The 16,635-nt window shown below is 44.7% G+C and overlaps 1 protein-coding gene across 1 annotated transcript; it reads right to left on the reverse strand.

Annotated features, from left to right (window-relative positions):
- Positions 1 to 860: 860 nt before the first annotated feature.
- Positions 861 to 15,620, reverse strand: LOC115369199 (protein NLRC3-like). The gene is made up of 7 exons (XM_030065766.1): positions 15,490 to 15,620; positions 10,620 to 12,326; positions 10,226 to 10,574; positions 5,007 to 5,170; positions 3,660 to 3,830; positions 3,117 to 3,163; positions 861 to 1,606 (listed from the first exon to the last, which is right to left on the reverse strand). Exons 1-7 carry the CDS (start codon positions 15,618 to 15,620, stop codon positions 1,056 to 1,058), a joined length of 3,120 nt encoding a protein of 1,039 aa, XP_029921626.1. The 3' UTR covers positions 861 to 1,055.
- Between the last annotated feature and the right edge of the window lie 1,015 nt (positions 15,621 to 16,635).

Genomic DNA, 16,635 nt, shown 5'->3' on the forward strand with positions numbered 1-16,635 from the left:
CTTCACAGAGCGTGTCGAAAACCAGGGTTTATGTGGAAATTAAAGTGAATGCCACCAAAGTGGCATACAGAGCCCTTTCACCGGAGGAGCTGCTATCGCTTGCATCAGAGATATGAAGCTCGGCCGCGCTGCGTTTTTTGGACTCTCGGTGTCTCTGGAGTTTCACAGCGGCTGTTTGCTCAGCGTCCGCCCTGCTGGACGAACACAGGAACTGCAGCACGCATTTTCCTCTTTCACCTATTTTGGGAAAGTGTTATATACAGTGAAAGGTCAAATATTTGCGTAAGTTGTGTTCACAAAGAGAGTCTGCTGTAGCGCACACACACACACACACACATACTCAAACTCACATCCACACACACACATTGTATCCAGCGAGTGTGTGTCTGAGATCGTTTTTCTCTCTCTCTCAGTGTGTGTGTGTGTGTGTGAGAATCCAAGCAAAGCCAGCAAAGCGTCATGTCTGCCTGTCCAAGTTTCATCACCAGTTTCTTGTTTTTGAGCGAGAGAGAGAGAGCGAGAGCGAGAGAGAAGAAAAACTGCGGGTTCAAACCCTGGCTTCGGTGCTGCTGCCCTACTTCTCTTCATCATTGTACTCACTCAGTCTACTTTCTGGATAAATGCACAAAGAGCAGGAAGAAGAAGAAAACAAAACAAAACAAAAAAAGTCTGAAATTGGTTCACAATGTCAGCACTTTGTTTATTGTTTCAGAAAGGACATAAAAAAAACTCTTGCAAGGACAGACAGGAATTAATTATTAGAGAATATTTGTGAGTGTTTCTGGTGTGTGACTGAGTTGTCATTCTCATGTCTGTGTTTATTGACTAGAAATACAAAAAAAAAAGCAATCAGTGGAGGAGGAGGTTTAAATGACACTTTTGCACAATATTAAGAATTTGAATATACAAACATTATAATGACTTATTATATTTACGCGCCTGTCCAGTCAATCAGTAACAATTATCCACCAAGATGCCTGTTACAATAAAAAAACAAACAAACAAAAAAACAGTAACTATAAATCACAAATCAGCCAAACATGTTCTCAACACTTTCAGGTCAGAGTTTGTTTCTGAGAAACTGGCAGCTCAACCACAAGAGAAGAACCAGGTGACCACAAACCAAACGCAGGGAGGAGCGGCTCAGTGAAGGTGGAGCTGAAGGTGTGCAGGAGTCTCAGTCTGTCAGAAGAGACTCTGTAGAAGGACAGAGTCCCAGCAGAGCAGTCCAGATCCACTGCTACTCTGTGAGATCCACGGGGACGGACAGAGATGCTGGTGGACTTCCTGTTGTGACTGACAGTGTAGCTGTAATCACGGCACCTCAGACTCCAGGACTGTTCATTGTTTCCAAGCCGAGAGTCAGCACCACTTCTTGTGATTCCTCTGTAAGTCACTGCTATAGAAACCCATCCACTCCACTGGACCTCCCAGTAACATCGCCCAGTCAGACCTTCTCTACACAGAACCTGAGGCCTCCAGTTAAATCTGTCTGGGTGACGAGGATACGACTGCTTCTCTCTCTCCATCGTCACCTTCCTGCTGTCCTCAGACAGATGGAGCTCTCTGTTCGCTGTGTTTGGATCCAGTGTGAGATCACAGGCATCTGATGGGGAGAAGACACACAACACACCTCAGAAAGCATCATTCACTCACACTCTCTTGGCTCTCATAAGGTTATTATAGTTTTGCATTTTTCATTAAAAATCAAAACTAATGTCATTTTACACTTTGTCTTTTCAATTTTTTTTCTCCTTTTTCTCATTCAGGTTTTTTTTTCTTATGTCTCCCTCTCTTTTTCTCTACCTCTCTCTGTCCTTACCTGCCCCCTACCCTCTTCATACACCCCCCCTACACACACACACACACACACACACAGACACACGCACGCAAATGCACATGCACATGCACACGCACACACACACACACACACACACACACAACAAAAGTAAACTACAATTGATTTGCTTTCTTAATTTTTGTTTCTCCTTATTTTCTGTTGTTTTGTTTGAGTTCTGGTTCTTTCTTTATTTCCACATCTGTTCAGTCCTGTCTTCTCCTTTTCTAAAATGTTTTCTAATGTTGTCACTCTCTGCACTCGACTTGTTCACCTTTCTTTCACTAATAAAGGAACAAAAAAATACCAGGCTTATGTACAGTGGTGAAAAAAAGTTTTCAGACACCCCATGCATTTGTGAAATATTGCATTAAGAATCACTCTTAGGTCTTCAAGTGCAATTTCTTTTAGTCCAGTCACAGCAAAATACTAAACAAATCCTAAAAAAGCCATTAAAAACTTCAAATTGATTGGTTCCTGGGTCATTTTGGTACCAGTGATGAAGGACGTTCTTTTTATTAAAAGACACAATTTTTGTTGCCAAGCTTGGTGTCTATATAAAGCAGCACATGTGAAAGTTCTTCAGACACAAAAATGGCTAAAACAAGGAACCTAACGCAGGAAACACGCCTGAAGATAAAGATTCCACTGTCAGGAATTTAGTTTGGTTAGTTTTTCTGGTAAACAATAAACAAAAAAATATAATTTGTATTTGTTTGTATCTGTCTAATGCAGCCACACCTTTTGAAACACAAAAAAGATTTTTCCACAAATATTTCATGATAATATTTGAGATTGTGAGATTGTGTCAAATTTTAAGGGTGTCTGAAAACCTTTTCCACCACTGTGTGAGATAAATCTGACAGAGGAAAACTCATTTTTCTCTGTAATTTTAAAGTTGTTTTTAGTCATTGTAGCTTTGATTGGACTCAGCAGAGAGAGACAGGAAAGGCCGGGGAGAGAGACGGGCCGCCCTGCAGCAAAGGGCCTGAGGTGGGAGCTCTGAAGCACGTGAGCTACCAGGGCGCCCAGGTTTCTGTCATGTCAGCTGATTTTAGCTGCTTTTGGAAACACACACACACACACACACACACACATATATAGTTTCAGCTCGCTCACATTTTCTGTAAAGCCTTGTTTGTATTTGTAGTTAATGTGTATGTAATTTGACTATATACATAATTTTATTCAATATATATTTTCTAAAATCCCTTTCTGTGTGTGTGTGTGTGTGTGTGTGTGTGTGTGTGTGTGTGTGTGTGTGTGTCTCAGTACTCACATCCTCTCAGGCTGCAAGCTGGAGTCCAGTCTTTTACATGTTCCAGCCTGTAGGGATGAACACAAAACCATCATCCTCTTCATCATCATCATCATCATCATCATCATCATCACCTGCAGGTCACATGATCCCAACACACCTGTGGCTGCTCTGATTGGCTGATCTCTCTCTGTCTTTCTGTCCAGTCCTGAGGCCACTGAGCACTTTGGACATTTCCCAGGAAATGCTGCCTGCACTGACTGTGTCCAGCACAAGAACCAAGCAACCAAGCTGCTCCGCCTGGACTGACTCCACCCCTCTAGGACTGACTCCACCCCTCTACTGACCTGAGAGGACTGACTCCACCTCTCTACTGACCTGAGAGGACTGACTCCACCCCTCTACTGACCTCAGAGGACTGACTCCACCCCTCTGCTGACCTCAGAGGACTGACTCCACCCCTCTACTGACCTCAGAGGACTGACTCCACCCCTCTGCTGACCTCAGAGGACTGACTCCACCCCTCTACTGACCTCAGAGGACTGACTCCACCCCTCTACTGACCTCAGAGTCTTCAGGCTGCAGTGTGGACTCTCCACCAGAGCAGACAGCAGCTCCACTCCTGAATCCTGCAGCAGGTTCTCACTCAGGTCCAGCTCTGTCAGATGGGGGTTGGACTTCAGAGCCGAGGCCAGAGAAGCACAGCTGCTCTCTGTCAAGCTGCAGTCCCTCAGTCTGAATAAAGAATAAAAAATAAACTATAAGACAGGAAGAGTGCAGAAGCATCACTCCTCAGTGAACTGGCTCCTTGCGCTCTGAGAGCTTTTTCTACTTCAGTATCTAGTTATTATTATGGATTTGCCATGTTTTCTAGCAGCCTGCTCACACTGATACAGGTATTCATTTTGTAAGAAAGTGAAAATACTAAACAATAATAGGCTAATTATTCCTAAATAAATGAATATGTTGTTATTTGAAAGTCTGGTCCCCACAGTGTCTGCCAACAAAAACCCTTTTGGACAAATGGAGCTGATGAGCCCTGATGTGTTTTATTTTCTTCCTCACATCACAGCAGAGATCTGGAACCGACGGCTCACCAGGGGCCTCATGTAAAGGGTGTGTACGCACAAAAACATGGTGTACGTCCTTTTCCACGGCAAAGTTCAGATGTATGAAGAGTGAAATCAGCGTGGAAATGTGCGCCAACTTCATGGCTGGTGTACGCACGTTTCTACAGCTATGGATCTTTTGGCGACACCTAGAGGTGATGCTGGGAAACTGTTGATAATGTGAAGACAATTAGTCCTCTGATGTGCACATCCGAGACACATGAACAATTAGCACTGATGAATAATTAACACACACGCATGTCTAAGATTAGATTAGTGGATATAAAAGCACGCCTAATATTAATCCCCCTGTGCGCCCCCAAATATGATCCTGTCTTCACAGCATCAGTACCAGTCTGTGGTTCAAGTTAGTGACTTGCTGTTTTTTGCTGGTTAAACTAAACTTCAGAGCTTTCTGACCGGCCCCTGATTGTCTCTGTGTGTAAAGTACTCATGTCAATAAACCTGTGTGTCAGGCGCCCCGGTGGCTCACTGGCTAAGAGCGCGCACCATGCAGTAGTGGTTTTGGTAGGAGTAGAAACATGGAAGGGCGCAAGGGAGTAATTTGGCCTAGGGCGCCAACATGGGCAGAGCCGCCACTGGAACCAGGGCTCAGTCCTGATCACAGAGACCGGGATTTGAATCTGACCTCTGGTCCTTTGCTGCATATCATCACCTTTCTCTCCCCTGTCTATCTCTACTGTGACTATCAAATAAAGCAGGAATGCCAAATAAATAAATAAATAAATAAGCCTGTACAGAATATTACATGTTCACACATCACTAAAAAGTGCAGTCTGACCTGAGAGTCTCCAGTCTGCAGTTTGGACTCTCCAGTCCAGCAGACAGCAGCTTCACTCCTGAATCCTGCAGCTCGTTCTCACTCAGGTCCAGCTCTGTCAGATGGGGGTTGGACTTCAGAGCCGAGGCCAGAGAAGCACAGCTGCTCTCTGACAACCTGCAGCTCCGCAATCTGAATAAAGAATAAAATATGTAGCTATAATTTCCAGTGTTTGGGATATTTATCAGTCAGAGATTTTTCAAAATATTTAAAAAGGAAAGACAAACCATTGAAATAGTTATTATAACAACTATATTAATAATAATAATGATAATACTAATTTATATTTACATTACACCTTTGAAGCAAAGTTCCAAAGTGCTTTACAAAACCATCAGAGTAAATGAAAAGATAAAGATAACACCTGAAATGACAAGACATCAAAATATGAAAAACACAAATAAACAGACAATGAAAGCAAGAAATGATAAAAGGTCCAAATAATTCAAATTCAGTGCTAAATACGGTAGACGTGAAAACAGCCATAGGTCCGTCCATAAATAACAAATGAATGGCTCAGTGAAAAGTCCTCAGATGCCTTCAGTCTACCATCTTCTCAGAGTAAAACTGGAGAACAAGGGCTCTAGTTTCCCGGCGCAGCGCAGGGTGGCGCAGTGAGGCGCACCCCGCGCAGAGCTAGTTTCGACCAGCGCAGCGCGCGAGGCGAACGGTTTCCAAGTTTCGCAGACGGATCTGCGCCGAGATGGGAGTGGCGGCGCAGCAGGGGGAGGTGTCGACAGATTCAGCTTGGCGCAGTGACAGTTTCGTGCCAAAAGGCTTCGCCGAGGTGCGCCAAAAGCTCGCCTCCTGAAACCACGTCTACTTTCGGCGCAAGGCGCAGCGTGGCTGGCGCAGTGGAAGTTTGGCTGACAGGCGGGCAGTGCGCACATGTCACCACAACCTCACAGACTGTCAGGCACATTAACAATGCAATAAATACCCACAGAAACCACTATTCAATGCTATAATATCAGTCAGCACATAAACATATCTCCATATCGATTGTCCCGTCACAACTGATGTCAGATCAAAGGAGATTGGCACCGTTTGGCAGCGTAATGGAAACCCAACCTGATCACCTGTCAGTCAAACAATGTGTCCCATACAGTGATGTCTTTTTTCCAGTTATGGTGTCTGGCGCTGCCCCTGTTAACTACACAGTTTTTCTTCCATATATATTTAAATATTCCACTCTGGGTTTTCGTTATCCGGTAATCACCGGACTATGACTGGTAAAATCTGCCAAAGTCCGGTAATTTTTAAATGTCCGGTGAAAATATTCACAATTTGAATTTTATTAAAACAGTCAATTTCCACGTAATTTTATTTATAATTTAAAAAAAATAGACTGCGTGATCCCTGTCTCCGGTGTACCAGAGGGAGAGAGAGGGTTTTTTTCTGCAGAACCGGATCAAAACAGCGAAGTCGCCTGGGGGAGAACAAGGTCACAAGACTGATGCGCATTGCAAGTTGCGGAGAGACACTTGAGACTTTTGATTTTAATTCAGCTGATGAATTAAGTTTTTATTGCATCAACTTGGCAGCACGCAGCGTTATTAAAATGATATCAGCCAGTTTTTTTGTTTGCAAATTGTAGTTGCAATTGTATGCAACGTTCATGTTAAAAGAGCACAGGCTTGTGCAATATTTATTTATTTATTTTAGACGTTACGCACGTGAGTCAATTGACGGCACTAATTTTATTTGATACAGCCTGCTTTTCAATAAAAAGATTACGCTATAAATTGACATGCCTTGATATCATTCTTATATAGCCTGCATATAATTTTAAGCTCAGTAAATTCAGATAATATTTGACCGGAATTTCAAACATTTGTCCGGTAAATTGAAAACCTGCCGGTCACGTTGTCCTGTGCCATTTTTTTCTAACGGAAACTCTGATTTTCCCTGCGATGGACTGGCGACCTGTCCAGGGTGTTTCCTTGCCTTCGCCCTATGAGTGCTGGGATAGGCTCCACCACCCCCCCGCGACCCTAGTGAGTATAAGCGGTTTAGAAGATGAATGAATGAATGAAACCCTGATTCCACACAAATCGAAAATGTAAAATGCATCGGTTCCTTGCCAGACACTGGGCGTTTAGAACAGCGAATGTAAAAGCTTTCATGAACCGGATTTTGTTTTAATCTCTAGTGTGTTGTTGCATCAGTAAGTGATGGAGTCGAAAGTTGCAAAACAAACATGTAGGCTATTTATGTGAATATGGCGAGGATCATCCTTTGAGGTAAAAACATTCATTAAAAATGGGGGCTTCACAGTAAAATTTATATTTGCTCGAAAAAATCAATAAGTTTAACAGACGGTGACAGAGCTGGAAAAAAAGAGATGCGAGGCAGGTAGGTAATGGAAAGACAGGGGACTCAGGAAAACGAATTTAAGGATAGATGCATGGATGGATGGGTGGTTAGATGGATGGGTGGACAGATGGATGGCAGGTAGCTCCAGCAACATTGCAGCAGCCAAGACTGGCCTCAGCACTGTTCAGAGTGTGTGATGCGGCTGCTCTCTTCGTCCATGTCAAATGTGTAGACTACCACTACGCCTTCGCGCAGCGCATTTTAAAGGCGAGGACAGGGGCTCATTTGATTGGTTTAAAGTGAATCGGCTGTGTCAAACCCACACCACGCCTTCTCTCCTCCTTTGCGCCGGTAGGAGGAACGGCGCAGTAGATGCGCCAAGGCACACGGCGTGCCAAACTTGCAAAATCCACTTGGCCACACCCAGTTGGCGCAGCGCAGCTGCGCTGCGCCCGCGCCTCGCCAGGTCTGCGAAACTAGAGCCCCAAGAGCTTCTGCATCACATGACACCAGCACCCAGTCTCTTGACCAATCAGGGCCAAAGTTATGAGCATTTCAACAGACTGACCAGGTGGTGGCAGTAGAGGTGGGCCCATCAATATATTGATATAATATGGATACTGTGATATGAGATCAGATATCATGTGGGATTTGGGATATGGTAATATCTTGTGGCATCAGTGTTGTCCTCTCCTGCTTTTAAAGGCTGCATTACAGTAAAGGGATGCAGTTTTCTCAACTTATTAGACGCTCCTCGCTGCTCTGTTATTGGCCTCTGCCTGCTCGCTCATCATATCCATATTACTAATGACTGTTTAGCACTAATTTACACTTTCATGAAAGCACCAACTAGTCATCCTAACAATATCCTCTCAATATGGATATCACGGTATTCAGTCAAAAACATGGTGACAGTCGATTGTGTTCATATGGCTCAGTCTGAGGGACTAGAGACAGAAAATATCCTGAAATATACAAAATGTTCATTTGGCGTGGTCGTCTCTCAGCCTGCAGAGTTTAAACAAAGTTTTGCATGGGAAGTAGGTGAGCTGTGAAAAAGGGTGTGAAGATACGGTGGCCGAGAAGTGCAAACCAACATTACAAAATGTGAAACACTTTTACAACGTTTGAGACAAATTTACATTTTGGAAAACATGTTTACATATCACAAAACAAAATTTCATTACCAAAACACTTTTACCAGTCCTGAAACACATTTACGTTTCGGAAAACAAATTAACAAGACGCGAAACACTTTTACAAGTGCTGAAACAAATTTACAAATTACACAAACCGGAAAGGGAATGTACCAAAGCCCTGATTGACACGGACTTGACACGGAAGTGAAAAAGTGCCCGGTCAATTTTGTTTTTTGTAGTCAGTTGTTGTGTTGGTGACCGAAGATGGGCATAGGAGAGTTTGTTAGCGACACAGAGCAGGCAGAGGAGCCAAATATGCTGCAACAGCGCATCCAGTATTTTAACGAGGGACACTCGTATGCGGTTATTGTGAACTTAATGTCTAGTGTGCATGGTGTACACATCAGCTTGAGGTCCGTGAAAACCAACCTGAATGAAGCCGGGTACTACCGCAGGAAGCATTACTCCCCCATAAACTCCGTAATTAGGGCCATCAGATTGGAACTTCGTGGACCAGAGGCCTGTATCACAAAGCAAGTTTAGTTTCCCCTGGATTTCTCAGACCTATCCGGCTACACTAATTGAGATCATGGTGTTCAGTGATAACCGGTATCACGACACTGGTTATCAACTCGCTCATTCGATCCAGGTTTGCCTCATAAAGAGCCGTGAACGCGCACGTATAAGGGGCGACAAGGAAAAACGCAGTGTATGTCACGGCAGAGGTGCAGCGTATTATACTGGAAAAGGATGAGGAGCAAAAACTAAATTTACACACTAAATCGAACACCGCGGCTGCCGCTAAGAGAAGGCAGAATGCTTGGCAACGAATTGCCGACGGTGTAAATGCGCAAGTTACACAACAGCTCAAGTCCACATCTGACGCTGAAACCTATGAACTATGTCAGTGCGCTGCTGTAGCTGGAAAGTTTCTTTGCCTTTTGGACTCGTAAGGTGCCGGTGCAGGTGTTGTAATGTTTTTTTCTTGGTGGTGCAGGTGCAGATAAAAACCACTGGAGGGACTGTGCGACTCAGATTTGCTTCTCTCCATGTGATTTTCCCCAGACATACTGTACGTTCACCTCTGTGAAAAAGGAGTGGTAAATTGACCAGCTGGTGGTCATATATTAGCTTAAGTTTATAGCCTATCAATCTATGCATCAATAAAGAAGATCAATTTAAGGCTATCTGAATTGAATTTATTTAATTTGTAACACGCATGCTTGTTTATTTCACTGACCTGTTTTCAGATATTTGCCAGGTTGAAGTTCCTTTTTTTTTTTTTTTTTTTTTTTTAGGAAAACATCTTTTGTTAAAATATTTTTTTTGAACTTGATGACTATTTGAGACTCATATCTATTTATTTATTCTAGTTTGAAGTTATTTTTTTAGTTGACTCATACAGTGCTGCGTATTCCACTTACAGTACTTTGTTCTTACTAATAGAGCTTGTCAAGTTTAATGGAATATCGTTATGCCGTCATTTTATTCCTATTATACATCTGGGATTGCGTGGTCAGCGGGAAGTCTGTGTGTGTGTGTGTGTGTGTGTGTGTGTGTGTGTGTCTCCAAAAAAAATGCCACTTAGGGCCCCAGTTTGGCCAGGGGTGGCCCTGATCTGAATATTTAGAGCACTACATATCTTTATTGTATTTCTGACGGTGTCAGGTATGGAAGCAGCTCTACACTGTTTGTATAATGTTGATTTGACATCAGGACTAACCGAGCCTTCCTGCAGTTCCTCACAGCTGGGATCAGTCTCTTTCGTCCCTCCTCTGATGTGTTGTACGCCTGCAGGTCAAACTCATCCAGAACCTCCTCTGACATCTGCAGCATGTAGGCCAGAGCTGAGCAGTGGATCTCAGAGAGTTTCTTCTTTGATCTGTTCTCTGACTTCAGGAACTCTTGGATGTCCTGATGTACTGAGAGGTCGTTCATCTCCATCAAACAGTGGAAGATGTTGATGCTTCTGTCAGGTGAGACAAAGTAGGTGTTCATCCCCTTCAGGTTGTTGATGACTCTCTGGATGTGTTCTGGTCTGCTCTTTTTCCAACCCAGCAGGCCTCCTAAGAGCCTCAGGTTGGACCTCAGCAGGCCTCCAAAGAGCCTCTTGTTGGACCCCAGCAGGCCTCCTAAGAGCCTCTGGTTGGACTCCAGTGAGAGGCCATGAAGGAAACGGACAAAGAGGTCCAGGTGACCATTTTTGCTCCGCAGGGCTTCAGACATGACTTTCTCCAGGAAGATATCCAACGATGGCTCATTGTCAACTCCTTTATTCTTGTGTGTTCTCATGACTCTGGCCAGTACCTCTGTGTTCCTGTTGGTGTAGCAGTGGAAGATGTAGACTGCAGCCAGAAACTCCTGAATGCTCAGATGAACAAAGCAGTAGACTTTTCTCTGGAAGAGCACACACTCGGTTTTGAAGATCTCTGTGCACACTCCTGAGTACACCGAGGCCTCTCTGACATCAAGACCACACTCCTCCAGGTCTTCTTGGTAGAACATCAGGTTGCCTTTCTCCAGATGTTCAAACGCCAGCCTGCCCAGCTTCAGAAGAACTTCCCTGTCAGTCTCCATCAGCTCCTGCTGACTCCTGTCATGTCTCTCATTGTACTTGTGCTTCTTCCTCTGTGTCTGAACCAGCAGGAAGTGTGAGTACATGTCAGTCAGGCTCTTGGGCAGCTCTCCTCTCTGGTCTGTAGTCAACATGTGCTCCAGGACTGTAGCAGTGATCCAGCAGAAGACTGGGATGTGGCACATGATGTGGAGGCTCCTGGACTCCTTGATATGTGAGATGATTCTGCTGCACAGCTCCTCATCACCGGATCTCCTCCTGAAGTACTCCGTCTTCTGGAGGTCAGTGAACCCTCGCACTTCTGTTACCCTGTCCACACATGTAGGAGGGATCTGATAGGCTGCCGCAGGTCTGGACGTTATCCAGAGGAGAGCCGAGGGAAGCAGATTCCCCTTGATGAGGTTTGTCAACAGCACGTCTACTGATGACGTCTGTGTGACATCAGACACGACCTCATTGTTCTGGAAATCCAATAAAAACCTGCTTTCATCCAGGCCGTCAAAGATGAACACGACTTTACAGACGGCGAGCTTCTCTGCTGTGACCGTCTGTAATGTTGGATGGAAAACACGGAGAAGCTGGAGAAGACTGTAGCGCTCATCTTTGATCAAGTTCAGTTCCCGGAACGAAAGCAGAACCACAAGACTGACATGTTGGTTTTCCAAGCCCTCTGCCCAGTCCAGTGTGAACTTCTGCACTGAGAAGGTTTTTCCAATGCCAGCAACGCCCTGCGTCACAACTACTCTGATGTGTGTGTCTTGGCCAGCTAAGGGTTTAAAGATGTCCTGGCACTTGATTGGAGTGTCACTGAGGGTCTCCATCTTGGATGTTGTCTCCAGCTGCCACACCTCATGTTGGGTATTAACCTCTTCCCTCCGTCCCTGTGTGATGTAGAGCTCAGTGTAGATCCTGTTGAGGGGGGTTCCACTTCCTGCTGCAGCAGTTCCTTCTGTCACAAATTCACATCTCCTCCTCAGACTGATCTTATGCTCGTCTAAAACCTCCTGCAGACCGCCGTCCACTGGACTGGTTTGACTGGGTGTCTGCAGTCCAGGTCTTGTTCTGGATCTTTTTCCACACTGGGGACAGGCAGGATCTCCTGATGGATCAGACTGGTCCCAGTATGAGATGATGCACCGTCTGCAGAACCAGTGTCCACAGCTGGTGGAGACTGGATCCCTCAGGACCTCCTGACACAAAGCACAGCAGGACAGCTGCTCCTTCACATCACCTCGACTCCTCTTCCTGTCCCTGCGGAGATGAAAACACTTTGTTTATGTTTAGACAACATTACGTTTTAACCGAAATCTTAAAATCTTTTTTTAAAATCTCATAAGCGGACTCATGTCACTTTCTGTGACTACATTTACATGGATTGCAATATTCTAATATTAATGCAATTAAGATAGTATTTACAAGACTAAATGTCCATGTAAGCAGCAAGACATCCACTTTGAGTTTTTACAGCAGATTGTTTTTTTTTTTTTTTTTTGAAAGCAAAAAATCTCCACAATACAGCGTGAGGAGGAAACTCGCTGCAACAAGTTTTCAACAAGCTAAAGAGGACGACACCCCCTTGACTTAACCCTGAGATTAGTCACCGTTGGTACGACTCCAGTGAAGACCCCATTAGGGCTGAACGATTTATCGTTTTCTGATCGAAATCACGATTTCAGACAGTGCGATCTTGAGCTGCGTTTTTTTTTTCAGCGCTCCTGACTGACTTGTGTCAATTATTTCACACATACATGCCGTCTCCCTACCATCCCGCGGTCATGCCCTGTCAAGCTCACCAATCAGAAGTGGCATGCTAGGCGAGGACAGGTCACGCTAACCAATCAGAAGCGGACATTGTCCAGGCGACAGTATACACACTCTAAAAATAAGATGGTGTCCCTAAATAACGTGTTCTGAAATGGCTTCAGCTGAACCAGAAGTGGAGTTAGGGAATTTAATCCCAAAAAAGCAGCACATCGGTCATATGGGAGTATTTCAGGTTTGGGACTGCAGATGTGCACCAGAAACAGGTCCTGTGCAAAGCCTGTCGAACATCCAGCAGCAACACAACCAACTTAGACCGGCCCTTGAAAAATGACCACAGACATTTACATGACGAGTGCATGACCAAAAAGTCCAGTGAAAAGTCGAGTTAAAGTGATGCTCAAGCCCACTGCAGCAAACACACTACAATTACAGCGCCGTTTACTCTGTAACTCCGTATGAAAAGAGGAGCTGCACACACCGGGAGATAATGACTGCTGTAACGCACTACATTGCTAAATACATGGTGTCTGTTAACACGGTCACCAGAGAAAGATTTCAAAACCTCCTCTGCACGCTGGACAGAAGATATGATTCCCTCCCGCACCTCCTTCAGCCAGGCTGCCATCCCACAGCTGTATGCCGAGTGTGAGGAAAAAGTTGTAACAGAGCTGAAAAATGTGGAGTGTTATTACTTATTTAACATCGTTTTTTTTTAAATTGTTTTGTATTTTATTACATTTTTTAATGATACAGAATTAAGGATTTTTTGCACTACTTAAAACAAGACAGTCAAATGTGTCTCTTTTAGTTCTTCAGTTGTAATAACTGCTGTTAGTCGAGGACTTTAAACAATGTACATGCATGTTTCTTGCCTTTGTATGCAATTCTTACCTTTTTATTATTCATCCTTGCATTACAGTAAATAGCATTTAATGTTTTGATGGTATGATGTAATTTTCTGTCATGTTTTAAATTTGTTACTGTACATGGTGAATATTGCACCGAAGCTTGATTTGAAGAAATATCACAAATAAAATCGAAATCGCAATATCGGCCAGAAAAATCGCAATTAGATCTTTTCCTAAAATCGTTCAGCCCTAGACCCCATAACAAATGTCTGAATCCCCTCCACATCCAAGTGGGTTTTCATGCTGGATTCCAGTGCTCCTGTCTGCTTCCAGGACCAGAAGTCAGGTATTACAACACTCAGGCTGGGACAATATGCTTATCTCCTGATCGATATTATCATGACACCTGGGAGCCGATCGATAGATATTGTGATTCTTAAGTATCCTCTTATCCTCGTTGTGGAAATGTGTCAGAAACTGGCCCTCACTGTCAGTCCAGCTGGAGAAGCAGAGCTCCTCTGAACGGCCTCGCTCTCTAGTTTGTGTCTTTAAAGTTTGATGAGGCTGTGATTCTCCTAGAGGTCACTAGAGGTCATTTTCTACAGCTTGGTCCAGTTTGACAAAAGTCTCTGCCTGCAGTGAAATGGCTGCTATGGGGGCCAACGTCATCACACAGGAATCAAATGTGGCTCATTGAATCCACAAGAGTCTCAGCTCTCCAGTCAAAGCCAACTGATGCAGCTCCAAGACTGTTTAGGCCCCAGTCTGCACAAACACACCATTTTACAACAGGCCACAAGAACACATGTGGACTGCAGGCTTTGGGGCCCAAACTGCATGGGATTAGCAGAAGGTGGGCGTGTCTGCAAAGGGGAGAGCCATGGCTGCCCAGAGAACCCATTTTCATTCACACATCTGGAGGTCAGAGGTGAAAAAAAAGCTAAAAATTTAGCCAAAGTTAGAAACAATATTTTTTTCAGAGTTGTCAGGTTCTGTAAATGCATTGTGAAAATAATACAGCAATGTGTTGAACCTTGTGTTTTTCACCTTGAACCTTGATGTTGAAATGAAAATGTACTTTTGAATAATTAAGTATTTTTACAAGAGATTAGATCTGTCAGTCAACGTGAATCTAAACTTCAGACACAGGTGTGTGAAGAACTTGTGAGTGCAGGTGCACGTGGAAATGTTCTCAGGTGTTTTGGTGCAGAACATCAAACAGCATCATAGTTTGTGGAAAACAGCACAGACCCAGATGTGTTTTGGTTGAACAGCTGGATTGCAGAGCAGGGAGCAGTCATTTCTCTCTTTGCAGTCTCTTGTCTTGATCTCCTCACTACTTGCTCTGCTATATAATCTCATGTCATCATATTCCATCAGGCTCACAGTCTGACAGCTGTCTTACTTTGTGTCTGAAGGTCCAGGTCCAGCACTGAAGTCTGGAGGATAACCTTTAGACCGGTCACTCTTCATGGACAGACAGCTGGACACTGCAGACTCTGCTCTGTGGCAGGAACCTCTGGAAACAGAAATGTTTGAAACATGTTATTAGTTCTTGTAAATCAGGGCTCCAGACTAACTTTTCCACTGGCAGCACTGGTGCTCCCAGCTTTCCCAGTCGCTCACAGCAGCTCATGATTTGGTCGCAGCCTTTTTTTGTGAGGGGGGGTCCAGCTAAAAGAGCAGATGTGGCTCATGATCTGAAGCATCAGTTTTGGGGTCACGTCTACTTTCTCCATGCACCACAAACAGATTTCACAAGAAAACAGTGAACACACACTGCACACTGTCAGCTGTCTTACTTTGTGTCTGAAGGTTCAGGTTCAGCACTGAAGAGTGGAGGATATGCTTTAGACCGGTCACTCTTCATGGACAGACAGCTGGACACTGCAGACTCTGCTCTGCCCTCCTCTTCCTCCACACAGTCACTCATCTTCTGATTTAAGTCAGTCTAAGAGGTGCAAACACACACACACACACACACACACACACACCACACACACACACACACACACACACACACACACACACACACACACACACACACACACACACACCAAAGGGATGATATATGGGTTAATGTTCTAGTTTCCTAATGGACAACAGTAGAGTTCTCATATTCTGCCCGAACCCGACCCGTCCCGACCCGACATTTTCGGGTCGGGTCGGGCTTCGGGTTCTGTGGGGGATTTTTTTTTTTTTTTTTTTTTTTTAAATAAAAAAATAGAATTATGTGTTCTGTTATTGATTATGACGTTTCATTTTTATGTGACTGGTGGAGAGAGTGAGAGACTGGATTGGATTTGGAGGCTAAACTTTCAGTGACAGATAGACAACCAGCTGTGCGAGCGCAGCGCAAACAAGTGAGAGAGAGTTGCAGCAGTATCCCGCTGTGCTGGCAGACTCGGCAGCAGGGACGGTTTCTGCTATGGGCAGTGCAACTGCCCAAGGCGCAATCTACTTGGGGGCGCACGAGAAAAAAAAAAAAAAATCTCCAGTTTTCTAGACTACCGTATTGACCCGCACATGCCGCGGCACCATCAGTCGGCATCAGGCGGACCGGACGCGGCACCGTCCGATACCGCGCCCACCCGTCAGGTCTGCCGGATCTGACAGGTGAGCTGCCTCATGCTGGTTGGTGCCGCGGCCGGCTCGCCTGATACCGACTGATGGTGCCCCGGTGCCGCGGCCGACCGGCTCTGCTAAATAATGGCGAATTTGGCGATTTTTTTTTTTCGGGCTTTATCGGGCTGTCGGGCCTAAAGTTCGGCTAATTAGTCGGGTCGGGTCGGGCCTCGGGCTGGCCCAGTCAGGCCCGGGTCGGGTCGGGTCTTAATTTTCAGGCCCGATGAGAACTCTAGACAACAGGCATTAACTGCATTAAATGGAGTCAGTGCAGCTGCACATAAATAATGTGTGTTTCAATATATTTTTGTGGAAGTGTCAGT

The sequence above is a fragment of the Myripristis murdjan genome, chromosome 12 (genome assembly GCF_902150065.1).
Source record: "Myripristis murdjan chromosome 12, fMyrMur1.1, whole genome shotgun sequence".
In the NCBI taxonomy this organism is placed as follows: Eukaryota; Metazoa; Chordata; class Actinopteri; order Holocentriformes; family Holocentridae; genus Myripristis; species Myripristis murdjan.